This window comes from Accipiter gentilis, chromosome 2 (genome assembly GCF_929443795.1).
Source record: "Accipiter gentilis chromosome 2, bAccGen1.1, whole genome shotgun sequence".
In the NCBI taxonomy this organism is placed as follows: Eukaryota; Metazoa; Chordata; class Aves; order Accipitriformes; family Accipitridae; genus Astur; species Astur gentilis.
In genome coordinates, this window is record NC_064881.1 from 33,760,050 (window position 1) to 33,777,157 (window position 17,108).

At 36.3% G+C, this 17,108-nt stretch overlaps 1 protein-coding gene across 2 annotated transcripts in view; it reads left to right on the top strand.

Moving 5' to 3' along the window:
- ZFPM2 (zinc finger protein, FOG family member 2) overlaps nucleotides 1–17,108 on the top strand; it is a 320,273-nt gene that overhangs the window by 66,127 nt on the left and 237,038 nt on the right. For both annotated transcript variants that reach the window (XM_049821554.1, XM_049821564.1), the window contains one exon: nucleotides 14,352–14,453. In XM_049821554.1, the coding sequence (XP_049677511.1) occupies nucleotides 14,352–14,453 (102 nt within the window). The remainder of the gene's footprint in view (nucleotides 1–14,351; nucleotides 14,454–17,108) is intronic.

Sequence of the window (17,108 nt, forward strand, 5' to 3'; positions counted from 1 at the left end):
TATTTTCTACATGTCCTATCTGTAGCTTACAAACTCTTGAAAAAATAATTTACTTTTTGCACTATGGGTTCTTGATACTTAGTAAGCCATTTTAAGAAATCAAAAAAGTCTAGTCAATAGTTCAGAGTTTAGCTGCTACAAATCTTATTGTGAGGGAAGAGAGTCCAGATTATGATGGAAATGCTTTACAAACAGGCGGAGTTAAATTCTATTGTAACTGTGCAGTAAACAAATACTGCAATTACTGTAGTAATTCACTTGTTCACATGCCTCTCAGACACCATTTTCCTTAGCTGAAAAAAAGTACTGTTCCTGTTACTGGCATTACTGAATAATTATTTAAAGCACTACTTGCATAATTGTTATACTGGCATCTCTTGAGTTCCTTCTGTCAGCAATGTAAGACTATGCACCACCATCAGTTCATATATAATTAACTTTTTGCTGTGTTTCTGGGGCCCCCCAATAGAAATACTACTGTTTTGGGAGAAATTCAGAAAAATACATGATTTTGTTTGTTTATAGCAATCAATATTGCAAATTCATCTTGAATTTCAAGTTATATTGGCACTTCCCTTTAATGAACACATCTTTCAGGGAAAACACTGAATCCAGGCCATTGTATTAAACAAGATCAAGAATTAAATGGGAATACATTTAAATCTGAATCTTGATTATCATATGTTTTATTAAGGACATCTGCTGATTCTTCAAGCTGAATATCTTTTGACTCCCCAGCAGTTCTTTTTCCAAGTATGTTGTAGTTATAAAAGAATCTTAAACCTATACACTGCAACTGCTGCAGAAGAAAAGTTGAAAAGGAAATTTCTGAGGATGAAGGGGCACATAAAACCCCTAATCTACTTCCAGCTGAGGCAGTGTGACAGAAAGTCCCACTTTGAAGTAAGTTGAGAATATCCCTGGAAAAGGATGGAATGGGAGACTAGAAATGTATTGGTTTTTATTAATGTGTCAACATCTGTTGAATGTCCTGCTTCTTCAGTGTCACATCTTCAGTGTCACATCTTCAGTGTTGTTAGCATGAGGCCACATATGTTTTTCTGAGGCTGAAACCCAAGAAGACAAAACTAATCTGGAAAGCAAATAAATTTCTTTTGTGCCCTTTTCTTAGTAGAAGGGATTGTGACTGTATTATATAGTAAATACTAAAAGTGAGACTAATTCTCATGGTATTTGTCATGAATCTGTTAATCATTCATAACCTTTTCTTTCTTTGTAGTGCTTCAGTATTGAAACTAAAAGATGGTGTGAGAAATAAACTTTTTTATTCCTAAAAATATTTTTTCTTTAACATCGTGAATAAAAGCTTTAAAATGATATATGTACCAAATAGGTTAGAGAACAAATAAATGCATTCTAATTTCTGTTTGGAGGGCCTGACTCTGATTTTTGTTTTGCTCTGTGACAGTATTGGCAGCCTGTAAACCACAGTTATCTTCAAAGCAGGGAAAAATAAGTGTAGGGCCGTGTTTTCTCATGCAGTAGGTTTCCTTTTCCTGGAAAATAACTGAATTGGCATGGGAATCCTTATGCTGTCTCTGCATTCTCCCCTTGCTAGCATGGACCATTAAATGTTCTAGAAAGCAAGGGCATTTTATTGGATATAAATATTCATCTGTCTTGGCTCCCCATTTCCCTCCCCTGGGGTTTCTTCCAAGCTGACCCAGAACAGGAGGAGAAATGAGTAGTGGGTCTTCCTGTGGGAATCAAGAGACGTGGGCAATAGAGGGCACAACTGTTGGGGAGGAGGTGTTTGTGAAGCTTCACCCATGCTATGTTTCTTGTACTTCCCCAGCTCTGTAAATCCAAGCATCACCTAAAACCAGAGGCTTTTAACTATCCAACTAGGCACTGAAGGCGAAAATTTACTGAACTCACAGTTCATTCAGATGAATGAAAGTAAAGGATGTACAGGTTCACAACTTGATAACTTTGGCTTTTTGACTGAAGAGATTTTCCTGTCAAACTATGCCTGATCATATTATAAGCAGAGAGCAGTCTCTTACTGTCTAAATTGCAAACAGCTAACCTTTATAAAGCCATACTTGTCATTCCCACCTTATTAATTTGGGTTTGTGAGATTGATTCAGGAGAATAGTTGCCAGAATTAGAAGACGAAGGCAAAAGCGTCTGCAAAGTGTGAAGCAAATTAATCACATTGATTGAGCTACATGTCACTTTACAACTTCTTCGTTTTCAAAATTATGACTTTTGGCTATTATTTTTCCCTTCTCCTTTTGCTCATTAATGGCTTTTACGACAAGGAATCTGGAAAATTCCACCTCCCCCCCACACACTTTGGCAACTCCACAAAACCACAATTAACTTTGCTACATGTGAATAATTATTCCTATGTAGTCTTCATTTACACTCAAATGTGAAGAATTGAACAGTGTTTAAGCATGTAAATATTAAAAGCAAAATGGAAATTAGCAATCTACTATTTATCAGGGATCGGTGTAAGCTTGCAACTGGGAATTTTTAACCTTTTGGATGAAGTTTCCCATCCAAGAATGAGTATTTTAGAAGAGCCTCAGAATAGATGGCAGTTAGAAGTTTGATTTGTTTGCAGTTTTGACAGTGAGGTTAGGGGTAAGGGAGTATTTTGGAAACAGCCATAATAAATAGCACAGTCATAGTGTTCTTCCACGACAAAGCTGTGCTGGTCTAAATCTTTGGAGTAGAAACAAAAAATTTGGTAGGAGGTAACCTTGGTGATAATGCATTGCATTTTGTCAGTTCGTGGCCTTTGAAAATTGCTGTTTATGCTTAGTTACTACAAATTTCTGCACTGCAGGTAAAGAGGGTATCTGATGATGCTGTCCACACAAAGCCTGTAGTAGCCTGGAACCTCCGTTTATGATTTTTTTAGTGTTCAGATAGTGGATATCTGAAATTAGAGTCTGTATCAGATTAAGATTAATTCAGATTAAATTCGGATCTAGAAGATTTATTAGTTAAGTGCCAGTATTTAGGTAGTCTGAATAAGGAGAAAGTAGCCTGTCTCCCATAGAGAAGAGCGATAGAATAGATGGCTGAAAGCCTTCTGTGGAAGCTAGGAGATAGTACATACAGATTAACTTTTTTTATAGGTAGGAATCAGAAAATGAGGTGATGCTAACAGTTAGAAGAAGTGGGCTGGAGGCATGATGGGGCTAATAAAATCAAGGGGGCGTATACAAGAAAGGGGCGGAAACAGCAGAACGACCAATAAATTGGAGGTGATTGGATGAAAAACAAAGTACTAAATCCGGTTCATTTGAGCTGTGAAGTAGTTTATCATTGGCTTTTTAGTCTCTGATTGCTGTTATCCTGCCTAGATACCCTCAGGGAAAAAAAAAAATCTCATCTGTTGCTTAGCAAGTTTGCCATACTCATAGGGAGGTGTCGCCTTTTCCTCTCTGTAAACAGCAAGGTGAATAGGAGCCTTGTCTACTTGGTAAGGGTGGGAACTGGCTAAACAAATTGCGGTTCCTTGTGACCTTCTTAGCAGATGTGTTCAATGAGGGATTAACTTTCAAAGGAAAAGTTATCTTGAGCAATGAGAGAGATCACTTGAGATTAGTAGATAGTTAAGCAGCTGTGTTCAGAGAAGGAAAAAGGCAAGAGAAGAAGATGGAGGCAGGACTATAATCAAGAGAGAAAACGTGGGACTGTTTCCAGAAGAAAGAGGCAAATGGAGGAATGTACGTATCTGATAATTAGAAAGCGTACCCATTTCTTGCTACCATGCATGCCAGGACAATTTTGTTAAATTCTCCTGTTCTTTGCTTGTAGCATAGCTATTGTGCTCGTTCCTCCTGATGTAGGCTTCCCATAGTTACTCCATCACAAGGCAGCATTGGCAGGAGCCTTCAGCGGCCTTAACACTACTGGTGGCAGATTGGAAAGCAAATGGCTTCTGTTTCCCACTGTTGACTGTGCTTCAGGTGGTGATATAGGAAGATATGGCGGATACCTAATGTGGGATGAAGATTGATTTTTTCATGATGCAATGCTTTTAGGATCCATGGCACAAACTGCTGTGTATGCCTGTAGCAAATCAGAGTGTTGATGCATAGTTGCAGTTCCTGATACATTGCTTATCTTTCTTTGTGGGGGATGAGGGGAATCCAGTGCTGTCTGAAACTCATATACAGTTCTAAGTTAACAAGAGGAGAACTCTGGGAATATGTGGGCTTCTGCACACTGAGTGTATACCTGCTGCTGTATTCTCATATTCTACTTGGGCAGGAGAGGATGAGCTCAGAACCTGATCCAGGTTTTCTGCTCATGTATGGTATTTTGTCACTAGCCTGACAGACCAGCTTAGGACTGGAATTTTTTATGTTAAACCATGTGACCTGATTGTGCAGCCAGGCTTGAGATTCAGGGAAACAGCTGCAGTGTGATTCTCCACTTGAGAAAAAGCATATACAAAGCGAAGTTCTTCTGTGCATTAATCTTTCCCTTCATATTTCATGTGCAAAGCTATCATGCTACCATCTATAATACCAGCCAAACTCTTAACACCCTGAAAATTATTACTATGTGTCCCTTTTTTCTCTGTAGTATGACTTTGCTTGTGTATGCCTGTGTGCATCTGTGTAAATATTCTTTGCTTCTTTCATGTTAGGCATGTAATGACTAACAATATGCTTGCTATATTCTGTTTCTGGATCAAAAAGTAGATTTATGCCTTTTTTTCTTCCTTTTGTTTTTTTAACCAGAAACCTTTTAATCAATAATGTTTCTTTCCTTTTCAGTAATGGATTTCATGACAAATTTCTACCTCTTTTGCTATAGCAAGTGGAAGTAGGATCAGCATAAGGCAGCTATACCATAATCACTTAGAGCTCAATAAGGAGATCTTTACAGGCAACTTTGTTCTTATTTCTTAACGGGATTAAGAAGCTCAGCTCTTTAAATTCTTGCATATAACACTGACATTTCCAGGGTGTGTTTGGACCAGGGAGTTCAAAGAGAAGGAATAAAAAAGAAAAGCCAATATGACTTTGTTTTTTACCTTGCTGGAGGAGCTGTTTGTGCAAATCGCCTATAAGCTTATTGACCTGAATCTTTGACTCCTTGTTTTCTCTGGATTTGGCTGGAGTGTAGACACTGATAGAGCACTGATAGAGGTGATTGCACAGCCCTCGGCTTTGCTTGGCACCAGACACCCCCCCTCCTGCGCCTGACATTATCGTTCTCTGGCAATACTTCTGTTCTCCTGGAGCTCGTATTCCTTTAATTTTTTTTAAAATTTATTTTAATTCATTACATTTTCTTTATGTAGGCTTTCTGAGTAAATGAAGGACACATTAATTTTTTTGGTAAATAAAGACAGGAGAGGGCATGTATGTGTGATGATGTATTTTCATCTCCTAGGATAACAAGAATCTGCATAAGAATTCACAGTGCTACTCCTTCCACAACCACAATAGTTACCTCTTACTGACTTGCGTGTGTGTTTGTGAACCTGTGTTGGATTCTCGTGTTCCCCAGAGTGAGGGTTCCCATACACTTATCTGTATCCCATGCAGCTGAAACAACCGAATCCTGTGCATCTTCCATACTTTTTGTCAGATGCTGAATATGGACAAAGAAAGGAAGGGGGTTCTCTGATAATAGCCTTCGAAGGGTGCTAAGTCAGAGTTAGATTGGATCCTGGCAGGATGAAAGGAGACCTTTTTCTTCTGAACCTTAGCATTTGCCTTGTGCTTCACATCTCGTGCTTTCTCATTTTTTCCTGTCACTGGAGCTCAGAGGACCACCTGTTTTCTTGCTAGAAGAGAAAGGAGACACCTGAAAAGGTTGGAGTGATTTTTTTCACCATTCACTTGAGAGCATGGAAAGGCTTCCAGAGTAACAAGTACGAGACTGTCTATCCTATACTCTTCTATTTACTGCTAACGCATATGTAAACCTCTTGGGCCATATTGTCAGTCCAGCTGAAATCCATATCAGTATTACCTAAACTATCATGGGATAAAAATTTTACCTAAGTTCGACAAGCAAACCCTTCTTTTAATCAAGAAATTAAATAATTGGTCATGAAGCAGAAAACTGTACCTCAAAAAGAAACTAGCAAGCTGTGTTTCAAGAAGTAAATACATAGATCCAAATAGAAAACATTATTTTAACTGTACAGAATTATAAAGTGAGAGAAACACTTAAACAGCTTACTCAACTTTAAGCAGTTTATCAAAGCAACTCCAGCCTTTTCAGTCAGCACATTTTGGTTTTCTTAAGAACAATGAAATTGTAAATTCTATCACAGCTATGAGGAAAGGGATTATTTGGTTACAACAAGTAGCGTAATGTCCCCTTTCTAGAAAGTCACAAAACTTGAACTTGGATTGACTTAAATTCGAGCTCAAATTTGACAGAATATGAATTGCAAATTAATAAGGGTAATCTTCTTTAAAATACGAAATGCACAAATGACAAATTTCACCACATGTTCTTAGTTCATGTGTACTATACATCTGTTACTAATTTTATTTATAATGAAAGTCCATTTTGCCTTTTTGTGTTCTTGACACAAAAGTTCTGAATACTTTTGAAGTGTTCTGAGACATTCCCTGAAAATTGTTGTCAACTTTAGCCCAAAAAGCAGAGTTGCTCACAGGCTGTGTACTATGTAAGTCCACAGTGGGGATCTTGGCAGTAATTTAACTCTCAAAGGATCAGAAAAAAGAAATGAAGCAAATGGTGCATTTATGACATCATTGGATAAATATTGATAGGACTAATATTATTGCTGGATAGATTTTTGTGGATGAGTAAAAGAAGCATTTATTTATGACTGCTAAGTCTTTTTTTTTGGTTTGACTGATAGAATTCTAGATTGTTTTTGAAACCATGTATAGTACAGCATGTATGTGGAAACATACCTCCAATGATAGGGAATTGGCTGCTTTTGATATTGAAGCACCTGGAGTGTTGATTATTTCAAATAAAAGCCTCAAACTGTTTACAACAAGGTAAATTAAAATTTCACTTGGTAAGAACAGACATATATTGCTACCTCGTTATGTAGCAGTGTGTGGGAATCACATGAAAATGGGATGTGTATATGATAATGATTTTAGCTGCATGTTATAAAATCAGATTTTTTTGGTTGGATGAAGAATTCTCATAAGAGACGTAGTAGTTCTGCAGTGGGGAAGAAACAGAATTGTTTAATTAAGTCAAAATAGGAACTTACAGAAGAGTCTTCAAACTTAGAGTTTGAAACTTGCTAGAGTGTCTCTGAAGTCATCTGTGTTCTGCTGCAGGGTCTTTTAGAATCTCATGGATTGTTGATTTCTATTGAAATAATTTTTGAAAATTAGACAAAGCAACAGTATTTTTTTGGGCCATCTAAATATCTTTAAAAACATGCTTCTGCTGCTTTTCTAATCAAGTGCCTAGAGCTATGTCAGTTGAACCCCAGGTTGGTACTTGAATATGTCTAATAGAATTCTTGTATTTGAATGGGAAAGATTGAAAAGATGCAGGACTTGGGTGTTTTTTTCCCCCCCTTTAAATCTGTAGAAGCTTTTGGGTAGCCAGTATATCTGAATGATAGCCATTTGTAGTACTGGTGCCACAAGAGTTGCTCCCTAAAAATTACGATAAATATAAATAGAAGGGAAGTCTGGAATACAATTTAGAGAACACTTGCACTGTTCTGCAGGAAATACATTTGAATGAGTGATCCTTGTCTTGAAAGGACTTCAAAAGCAAACAGTGTGATAATGAGAACATACCGAACATTTAGAGAAAGGAAGGCCAGACTCATGCTAGGTGAACTTGCTGCACTGCAGTGTCTTATCCCAGGAGAAGAGTGCCATAGCTGAAATGGTTAGAAATAATTGACACTGTTTTTTAACATGATCACTGTGCTAAAATGTCATTGTGTCAAGATGTCATTTTGTTAAACAAAGTGGTGATTTTAATATGAACCAAAATAGTTTCCGTACTGTTATTTTTGAGAGTTAACAGCTTGCACACATGTAGGTACTCACAGACACATGGATATTCATAGACCTTTCCGAAAAGTTAGGATAAGAGACAGTGCATTATTTCTGACATTTGCTGGATAAATAACTTTAAGAGTGCTTAGGGCAACTAGAAGCATACAGTTATTTCAAATGAGATCTATCCCAGGAGAAATTATGGTTGTTAATCAGCATGACAGAAAACAATAATTGCTTGTGAAGAAGCAAAGTATTGAGATGATTAATATGATCTGAAATAAAATGCAGTAGATTATCATGTACAAGTGCTGGTTTCTTTCAGGTATGTTAGCAAATCAATTACCTGAGGGCCAGATTTTGATCAAACTTACTGTATTTGTAGACTAGGGTCTCAGTTGACTTTGGTGGGCTTCACTGAAGTTATTTCTGATACACATCAGGAGAAGTGATAACAGAGTCTGGTAGTGATAGTACCAGATCTCTCTTCTTTGTCTCTCTGTCTCTCTGTCCTTGCAAGGCTTGTAGAGTAAACCCATTTGCATGGCACTGTAGCCACTGTAGTTGCTTACCTTGTCCTCACACCAGATGCCAAATATGGCAAAGTATGGAAACATCCCTCCCAATTTATGTAGTATCTTTATTCTCAGAGTTCTATTTCCATACCGAAAGCTTATTTAAAGACTTTTTTTTTGCATTATTTACCTGTGTTTTACACCCAGAATGTTTTATATCTGCGGAATACTTGCATTGCCATTAAAATTGGAGACTTCTGCTTGTTAAATGTATGCACAGAATCCTTTAAAAAGACATAATCCACAAGGACAGTTAAGTCCTGTTCGATGTCATTGCTATTCTTAAGAATAGTGTGTGCTGCCAAAACCCAAGTTACATTGAATGAATTAAGTACATTGCATTCGTATTTTAAGTTGTATATGGTTTGTTTCAAAGTTACATGAGTGTTGCTTCTGAAGAGAGGTTCCTGGCAAGGATTCTCAGGTTACAGTGTGTTTCTTAGGCTTCAAGAGCAAGATTATCAGTGTGCGTAAGCCGCATTACTGGTCATAGGCATTGTGATAAAGCAAGTAAAAAAGGACAATTTTTTACACTTAATTTATAGTTTATGAAGCTCTGGCACCTAGTTGACATGTGCAGTCTCCGAATCCTCCTTTGGTTGGATCTGGAGTTACTGCTGTTGCAGGTTGCGGCAGAAGGGAGAGGGTCCCTTCCCCCCTGTCCCCAGGAAAGCCTGCCCCTTCACGACCGGTTGCACTGGCCTGTTATCATATGTAAGGTTATGTTCCTTGCTGAACTAAGGTCTACAGTGAGTGACTCCCCAAGTTTCTGCATTGCATCTGTTTTTTCTTCTGGCAGTACAGAATGCTACAGGCTTCGTAACAATTTAGTTCCGAATTGATTTATTATAATTGAGAAGTGATGTTTCACTCTGAACAGCTGTATTAGGATGTTAACAATTTAGGTTTACATTTATGCTGCCAGGAAGAATGAACACAAACTGAATTTCAAACTTTTAATGTTCTCTCACTCTAATAGAAGCTGCCGTGTGCTGTTTGTGGCTGGTACAGTCCTTCACCCAAAGCTATTTTGTCTGATGATAAAACCATAAGTGTATGAAGCTTGCACATTTTTCATCTCTTTTATGACCTTATCTTTTGTGAGCGGCTTCTGTGAAGGTATCCTAACTATAGGAAGCACCTGGCAAACATATATGATATCTATGCTGTGATAAGCGGTTGTGAACAAGAAAGTAGATCTGTCAGTTCTGAACTGTTCATTGTTAAAAATACTTTGTTGATTTAGCTGATTGCAAAATACATTATAGAGTGACTAACAGCTGCTGTAACATTCCTAGTCAGGAAAGTTCAATAGTTACATTGTACGAGACTTTCTGTAAGAGCCTAATATTGATAGGAACAACATGGATTAAAACAGCAGGGTTGAGAAGAACTGCTAACCCGTATGCTTCTTTAAAGTATCGCAACTACTTGTGGTACAAGCTGATTAAGTACAAATTGGGAAGTCTTTTAATTTGTTGAAAAGATTAAAGTGAAATTACTTGTTAATATTCAAGTCTCTCTTTTCCTACTTGTCAGTGTTGTCAGAGATGTTAGAGTTCTTCCTCTCATGTTTCTGGTAATATGTCTCTTTTACGGTCCTCAGATTCCCTGACCGGCTGTACCACCTTAAATTACAGTGGCTTAGCGTGTTCCCTTGTACCAACTAGGATAAAAACCACTAGGATATTAAAAACCACATTAAAAAACTTAGAACTGTTTTTGAAGAGCAACAGAATCAGTTAATGCTGGTAAGAAATAGTAAGGTCAAGATGAAAATTCTATTCATATTACAGTATTGAAGTTTGAATAAGACTTCTTTTTTTTTCTCTTAAGCAGTATTTTGTGTATTCAGTACTTCAACATAAGGCAGAGATTTGTTTCACCTAACTTTAGCTGGCTAAAGATAGGTTCCTACTCTAAGCTGTATGTTTCAGAGGATGATTCATTTCAATTATCTCAGACACCAAGAGAGGTCTCCTATCTCAGGCATCCTCGAATAGGATGAGTCAGTGTGGAGGTTTCTCTCTTCCCTGTCTGTAGGAGCGCCTACTTAAGTAGTCTGGACTAGCTTAATTTTCAGACATCTAAAGTTAGAGATGAATTCTGCCCAAAGTATAGCTTTAATGCAAAGTATAGAGAAATAGCTGAAAGTCCAGCAGGCTTAATTGACTCATGACTAAACATACTAGATGATACTACAGATTCTTGCTCCTATGAGTCTTTTTCATGCAGTAATGTTCTTCTAAAGGACAGAATTCACTGACTGATCTTAGTTGCCAGAAGTTAAAACTTAAACAGAAGCAGGTTTTGCTTCATTTTAGAGCATTTCTCATTGCCAGTACTGCTACACCACACTTTGGTGTTGATGGTAAAAAGTTATTTCTCCTTAACTTAAATACAAAATCTGGTTGAGCAGCAAAGTAAAGAAACAAGCATGAGAAAAAACCGAAACAATGGGATTAGAAAGGAATCAGCAGGTTAGTAGCAAAGTGAGTGATACATATGAGGCAACTAGCACTTGATTTGACTTGGAAGAAAGAAAAAAAATAATGTTCTGGATCCAATTAAATGTCTACACCTGTAAATTGAAAAAAAAAAGTAATCAGTTTTAAAATAAATATAAAAAAATGGTGTTACTGAGACTGGAAAATAGTCAGTGAATGAACAAAAAGAGTAAACAATGGAAAGAAAATAAATTCTGTAAAGAAAGAAACTCCTTTGTACTAAACAAATGTTAGCTGCTAAAGTAGCATTAAGTAAGGGGAAAGAAAAGAAAAAAGCTTGAGAGATGTGTTTTGTTATCAGCTCTTGTGCTAAGCCTCCTTTTGGCTTCTTAAAGTTGCAGTGTCTCCAGCACCAAATGGATTGACGTGGTTGTCCATTTTCATCTGACCTTGGTGCTTAGCTGAGCCTGGGATAGACTTGCTTCACTGATGGATTCTGAAGCCCACAGTAATGCACTGTTTCTTGGTTTCAGAAGCAGATTGCTTCAGTATAGAGGGAGAGTAGTATGGGGGATCAGGAGAAATCAGTGTTGTGATATTTCAAGTCTGTAATGCATGGACTTGGTGGATAATAGAAAATATCATCACAAATAATTAGAAATACTTCTAGATGCAAACCAAAATTTTCCTTAATGTAATTTCTACACATTTTGTTGTACTCTGTTTGCACAGGACATGCATTAATTCATGAAAACTTGATTATGAAAAACAAATAACAACATACTTCATGAAACACTGAAAAAACAAGTTAATGAAAAACTAAGCCGTCTGCTAACATACATTTTCAGATCTTTCCTCATCTCCCCAGTACTTAATTAGTGTGCTGTAGGTTGTATACCTTAGCTGTAATGTTGTCCTTCTTTTGCCCTTCAGCTCAATCTTTTCACGTAAGTTTCTCCTCCTCTTTCAAGTCTAATAGTTTTGTTTGTTTGATATTCTGGTTGGTTGCACTGATTGAAAGAATGCTCAAATTTGCATGCTAACACCAGGTTTGCATGTATTATAACCAGGAAAAACTTTTATATTTTGGAGCTAAAATTTTCCATGCTCGGGCTTGCTCTAAAAGAATTCTTATTATTTCTAAATTTTGTTGTTCTGATTTAGTCCATAGAGATCTATTGTTTGCAGTGGAAGAAGAACATTTTCTTTAGTATAAAAATTCCATGCTAAAATGTTTTAAGAGCTTTCTATGGTGATTATACAGCTTGAGTCAGAAACTCATGATCAGAATTGCCCTTGTTGTGAAGTGCTTTCCAACATTTTGGAGAGCATTGGAGTTGGTCTTGCCAGGTTTGAACCTTGGAAAATTGTCCTTTGTGTCTCTCCAATAATGAGCAAATTTGTTGCAGCTGTTAAGTAGCTATGAGGATAGAAATATGAAGGTAAAAATATCTGATAGGTTCTTCAGTCCACCCAAAAAAAGCAGAGCTCTGTTGGATTACTACAAAGTAATTCTACAAATGCTAATTCAAAGTTGGGTGGTTGGTTAAAAACAAATAATTGCTAAAACTACTTCTAAGAAACTTGGTAGCTTTTTCAGCATGTGAGTATTTTAGACTGTATTCTGAAAGGTAACTTCAGATTGAACTGAAGCATGTGAACTTCAAATGCCTGGGTAAAATTATACAGTGTGTTTAACAGGAAAACTATACTAGATAGTTGTGTTGTCTCTTTGCTTTATGTGCCTATGAATACACTGGACTATATTTTTAGTACTACGAGTACACCGAGCTATATTTTTGTTGTCGAAGTCTGGAGTGAATATAGTATTGTGTTTTTGTGAGAAGTAGTTTACCAGGCTTTTATACTTAGGATTTGAAAAACTGTTTGCTTTATGAATGCAAGGAAGATTGTGTTATTACAAGATGTTACATGTGCACATGAAGTTAATACTTTATAGTGTTTGTATATAATCATGTACTTGAAAACTCTGGGTCACAATCTTATCTGGTATAAATATAGCTCCAGTGATAACGTATGGGGATCTGGCATGGTTTGTTGTAATCACATTTCTTTACCTATGTTGCTAATAAAAGCTTTGGTTATCATCAGTGGGGAAAAAATTACAATTTACTGCTTAATTGCTGTGCTTTTTGCTCCTTCTTGCTCTCCTGTTGTCAAATCAATGGTCTGATTTGCAGATTCTAAAATACACATCATTTGTTTTTAGTGCTGCCACTTTTCTGTGGGACAGTTTTTCAAAAAGTTTGTTTCAAGATTGCTAAAAAAATTTAAGCTATGATTCGGTCCTATTTGATTGATGTAGGGTTGGGGGTTTTTTTCCATTCCTCATAGTGTCTTCCTATGCAAGAGTTTCTTGGATTGATTAGTAGTTCAAAAAATAAATAAATCTACAAATGCAATAAAGTGCTGGCCTGGATAAGCCCTCAGAGATGTCATTTAACACATTACTGTGGCCAGACTATTTTGTGTTACTACCTGAACCCCTCACCTTCAATGTAGTTTCTCATAGTGGTTATGTCAAAGTATTTTTGCATGGACCTTGCTTAGAATCTTTGTTTAACTGAAATAACTGCACTTGCAACAGGAAATTCTTCAAATAAAAGTTAAATTATCATCTCTAAAAATTTAACCTCATCATAATTTTCCATGTGTCCTGTATACAGCCTTGTAGTGGATAGTTACTGAAGGCAGACAGATGTTCTCAGAGACTTCCGGATGGTGAAAATTTCAGCGATGTTGCATTTCTTTAGATAAAACTTGATAGGGAGAAAATTATCATAGGGACTTGCTTGTGGATTATGACCCTTAAGGGCAAATTCCTTAAAACGTTGAAGTACCACAGAATAGCTCTCCACTAGTTGCCCGAAAAGCCAGAACATTTAGTGGACCATATTTTTGTACTGAGTGTCATTAATCTGCAATGCATAAGAAACAGTTAGGTGTCAATTCAAGAAAACACATAACTGAAAGCATGTGTTCCTGGGGAGTAACACACTGATGTCTTTCTCTTTCATACGTACAAACTTAATGACTTTTTGTGCATTGGTTTACAGAATTAGGTGCAAGTTGTGATTCTGTTTTTTGAGCATATGGAGTAAACACTGATTTCCAAGATTTGTCTCTCCATGGAACTGGAAGATTGGATACTCAGAGCTTGTTTGAATCACTGGGAACTCATAGATGTTTATGTGTCTAATAATATTTTTTTTCATTTTCTCTCTGTTTATAGACATGCATATGTTTTCACTTAATGCATGTAAGCAGTTGTTTGGATATTGTAGGAGCTCTGCCTAAAAGTCACTGTTGAAATACGTCAATACTGTATTTCTCTGATTGTTTTTCAGGCAATGAAGAAGGCATCCAGGAGGCAGCAGAATCTGATGGCGATGCAAGGTCAGAGAAACCAGGGCAGCTTGCTGTGGAGACTGAAGATTGGGATGGGCCAGGTAGGAAAAAAACAACTGAAGGCCAAGAGAAATTTCTTAAACCAGATTCCAGTATTTTTTAATATTATTATTTTAGTAGATGTGTTGTGCTTTGCATTGATTTTTAACGGACTGTTTCTTTTATGAACCTTTGGAGTCCAGGATAGTGATGGATTAGTACTAAGATAAAGTTCTTGAGTAGAGAACAGTTTTGGCTGTACCATTTTGTAAATTGTTCAATATAAAACGCCTTACATACCTGCCTGATGTAAAGGAAAATGTTGCTGCTTAGAATTTTAGGATTAAAATTTATCAGTAAGTTCTCAGTTCCATGGTTGTATTAAGGTAGAAGCTTTTCTGCTGTTTTCTGAGGCCAGAAGACCGACCAAATGCCTGTGTCTCTTCTCAAGCTTTGTGCCTACATTTAGTAACATGTTGAGCTTAACAAATAGATATGGTATCTACTGACATTTTCAAGGGCTTTCTTTACCTGTTTTAGCCTGATAGAAATCATTTAGCACACCTGGTCACTGATTTCAGTTGAAAGAGAAACTCTTAGATTGCAGTCAATGAAGTGTTAGAACTTCACGTTAAAAGTGTAGTTCATGGTAACATTTTCTGTTATGCACAGTGAAGATGGTGCCAGCGTAACATTGCTAAGATATAAGATGTGATGGTAACATGGGAATACTTTCCAAGTATCTGTTCAATATAAATACATAAAGCCTCTGTTGTACCATAAAAGTACCTAAGATAAAGGGGTGAATTGTATTTCTCGCTTAAGCAATTCTGCAGTTGAATTCAATGTGATGTTTTCATGGGTATGGACTCTGGAATGGGCCTTAAAAATCCATTATATTGACTATGTTTTAATAGTGCTGTTGGAAAACATGCATCTGAAGCCAAACATACTCTCAGAATAGCTGTATCTCTTACAGAAATCTTCCCTAAAAAGGATGAGCACATCAGAAAAGAGTTCCAGAGTGTTCTATCAATAATTTTTAATGCAATAATAATATTTCATTAGAAAAATTCCTACATTTCACTCACATTTTCATCCTTGCTTGATTTTGCAAATTACTGTATGCTCTTCATGAAGAGAAGAACAAAACTAATGGTAATTTTCTGAAACCAGTAGCTGGAAAATATAATGCAAACAAAAATGAAGACATAGTATATCTAATTATTATGATGTCATTTAAACTGTTTTTAATGATAATACACAAATAAGTTGATATTCTACATAAAGCACTATGGTCTTACGTGAAAACAATTTTAGTACCATAACACACTACAGTACATTTGAAATAATACAAAAGACATCTCTGGATGTAGCAAAATGGCCTTTTCCAGCTTCATAATAGACTTAAAGGCTGTCAGTGATTAACATAGGACTTGTTTTTAATTTCATTATAAATAAACTCTATCTGAAATCGGTAATTTTTTTGTTCCTTTTTTGTTTTAGTGTATTTCAACATAGTTGAACATGCATTTTGGGGGCTGTTACTGCTTTTAATATAAGCTATCTTACACAAAATTTTCAGAGGTATCTTTTCTGACAGTATGGAGTAAAAGGAGTATTTTTTATTTTGTTGGGAAAAAAATTCAGTTAAACAGTAAGATGTGTGTTTCTTGTAATATCCATTGGTAGCTTTGACATGGGATAAGATGGAAATCAAAGCTGAATGTGGGAAAATGTCTTTTGACTTCAGAAAACTGATGACCACCAACATGAAATAAGGAGCTTTATTTTATTTAGATACTGGTTCTTTACAAGGGTATAATATGTATGAAGAAAAGAATGGATACATACCACATGTGATACTCTCCATCACTCATGCTTTCTGAAATGAATTTGGTTATTTATTGATGTGGACAAAGAAACAGTCAACAGAAGATCATTTTCGACCATGCAGCACAAAGATAACTTCTTTCAGATCTTTGAAAAAAAACGAAAGCATGAAATATTTTGCTTATTTAGGAATATATTTTAGCACAGCACAAACAGAACTGTTAAAAACTTTTCTCAAACAACTTCAACAACTCATAGTAGAGGCATGACCTTAAAGGGTAGATGACCATACATTCTTTGTTATCTGATCTGTCTCTGGTCTCCTTACTGAGATGGAGCACTCTCAGAATCCAATGACTCTGTTCTGCATGGTACAAGTTGCTGTCAACGGATAATGTGAACTGCGACAACTCAAGGATTCATATAAATAGTAGAGCTGTTTTGTTATTTTAATATTTTTTTTCTTTTTTTAGCACTAAGGGAACATATTGTTATTTTGAGAGCCAGCACTTGTCAGGGACTGAAGTTCTGCAAGTTATTCATTAGCAACAACTTACGGATGAGTCAAAACTAAGCTTCTGGTGTTCACTAGAGTTTTATTTTGTTTGAAAATTTGCATTGTTAAGTCGTTTGCATGCATTCCCAAACATTTGTAATTAGGATAATATTATGAAGAAAAATCTAAAGTTAAATGTGCTGTAGCTTCAAAGAGTTTCTGCTGAAGCAATCTTTCAGGTCACATAGTCTTGTGACCTTCACTGACCATCAAGGAATTGGAGAGATAATGCTTACTCTGTGTAGTCATTTTGAAAGTTACCTGGATGTTTTTTTTAAACTATCTTCAGTTTTCATTGTTTTTTTCCTCATGTTTTAAAAATTTTTTT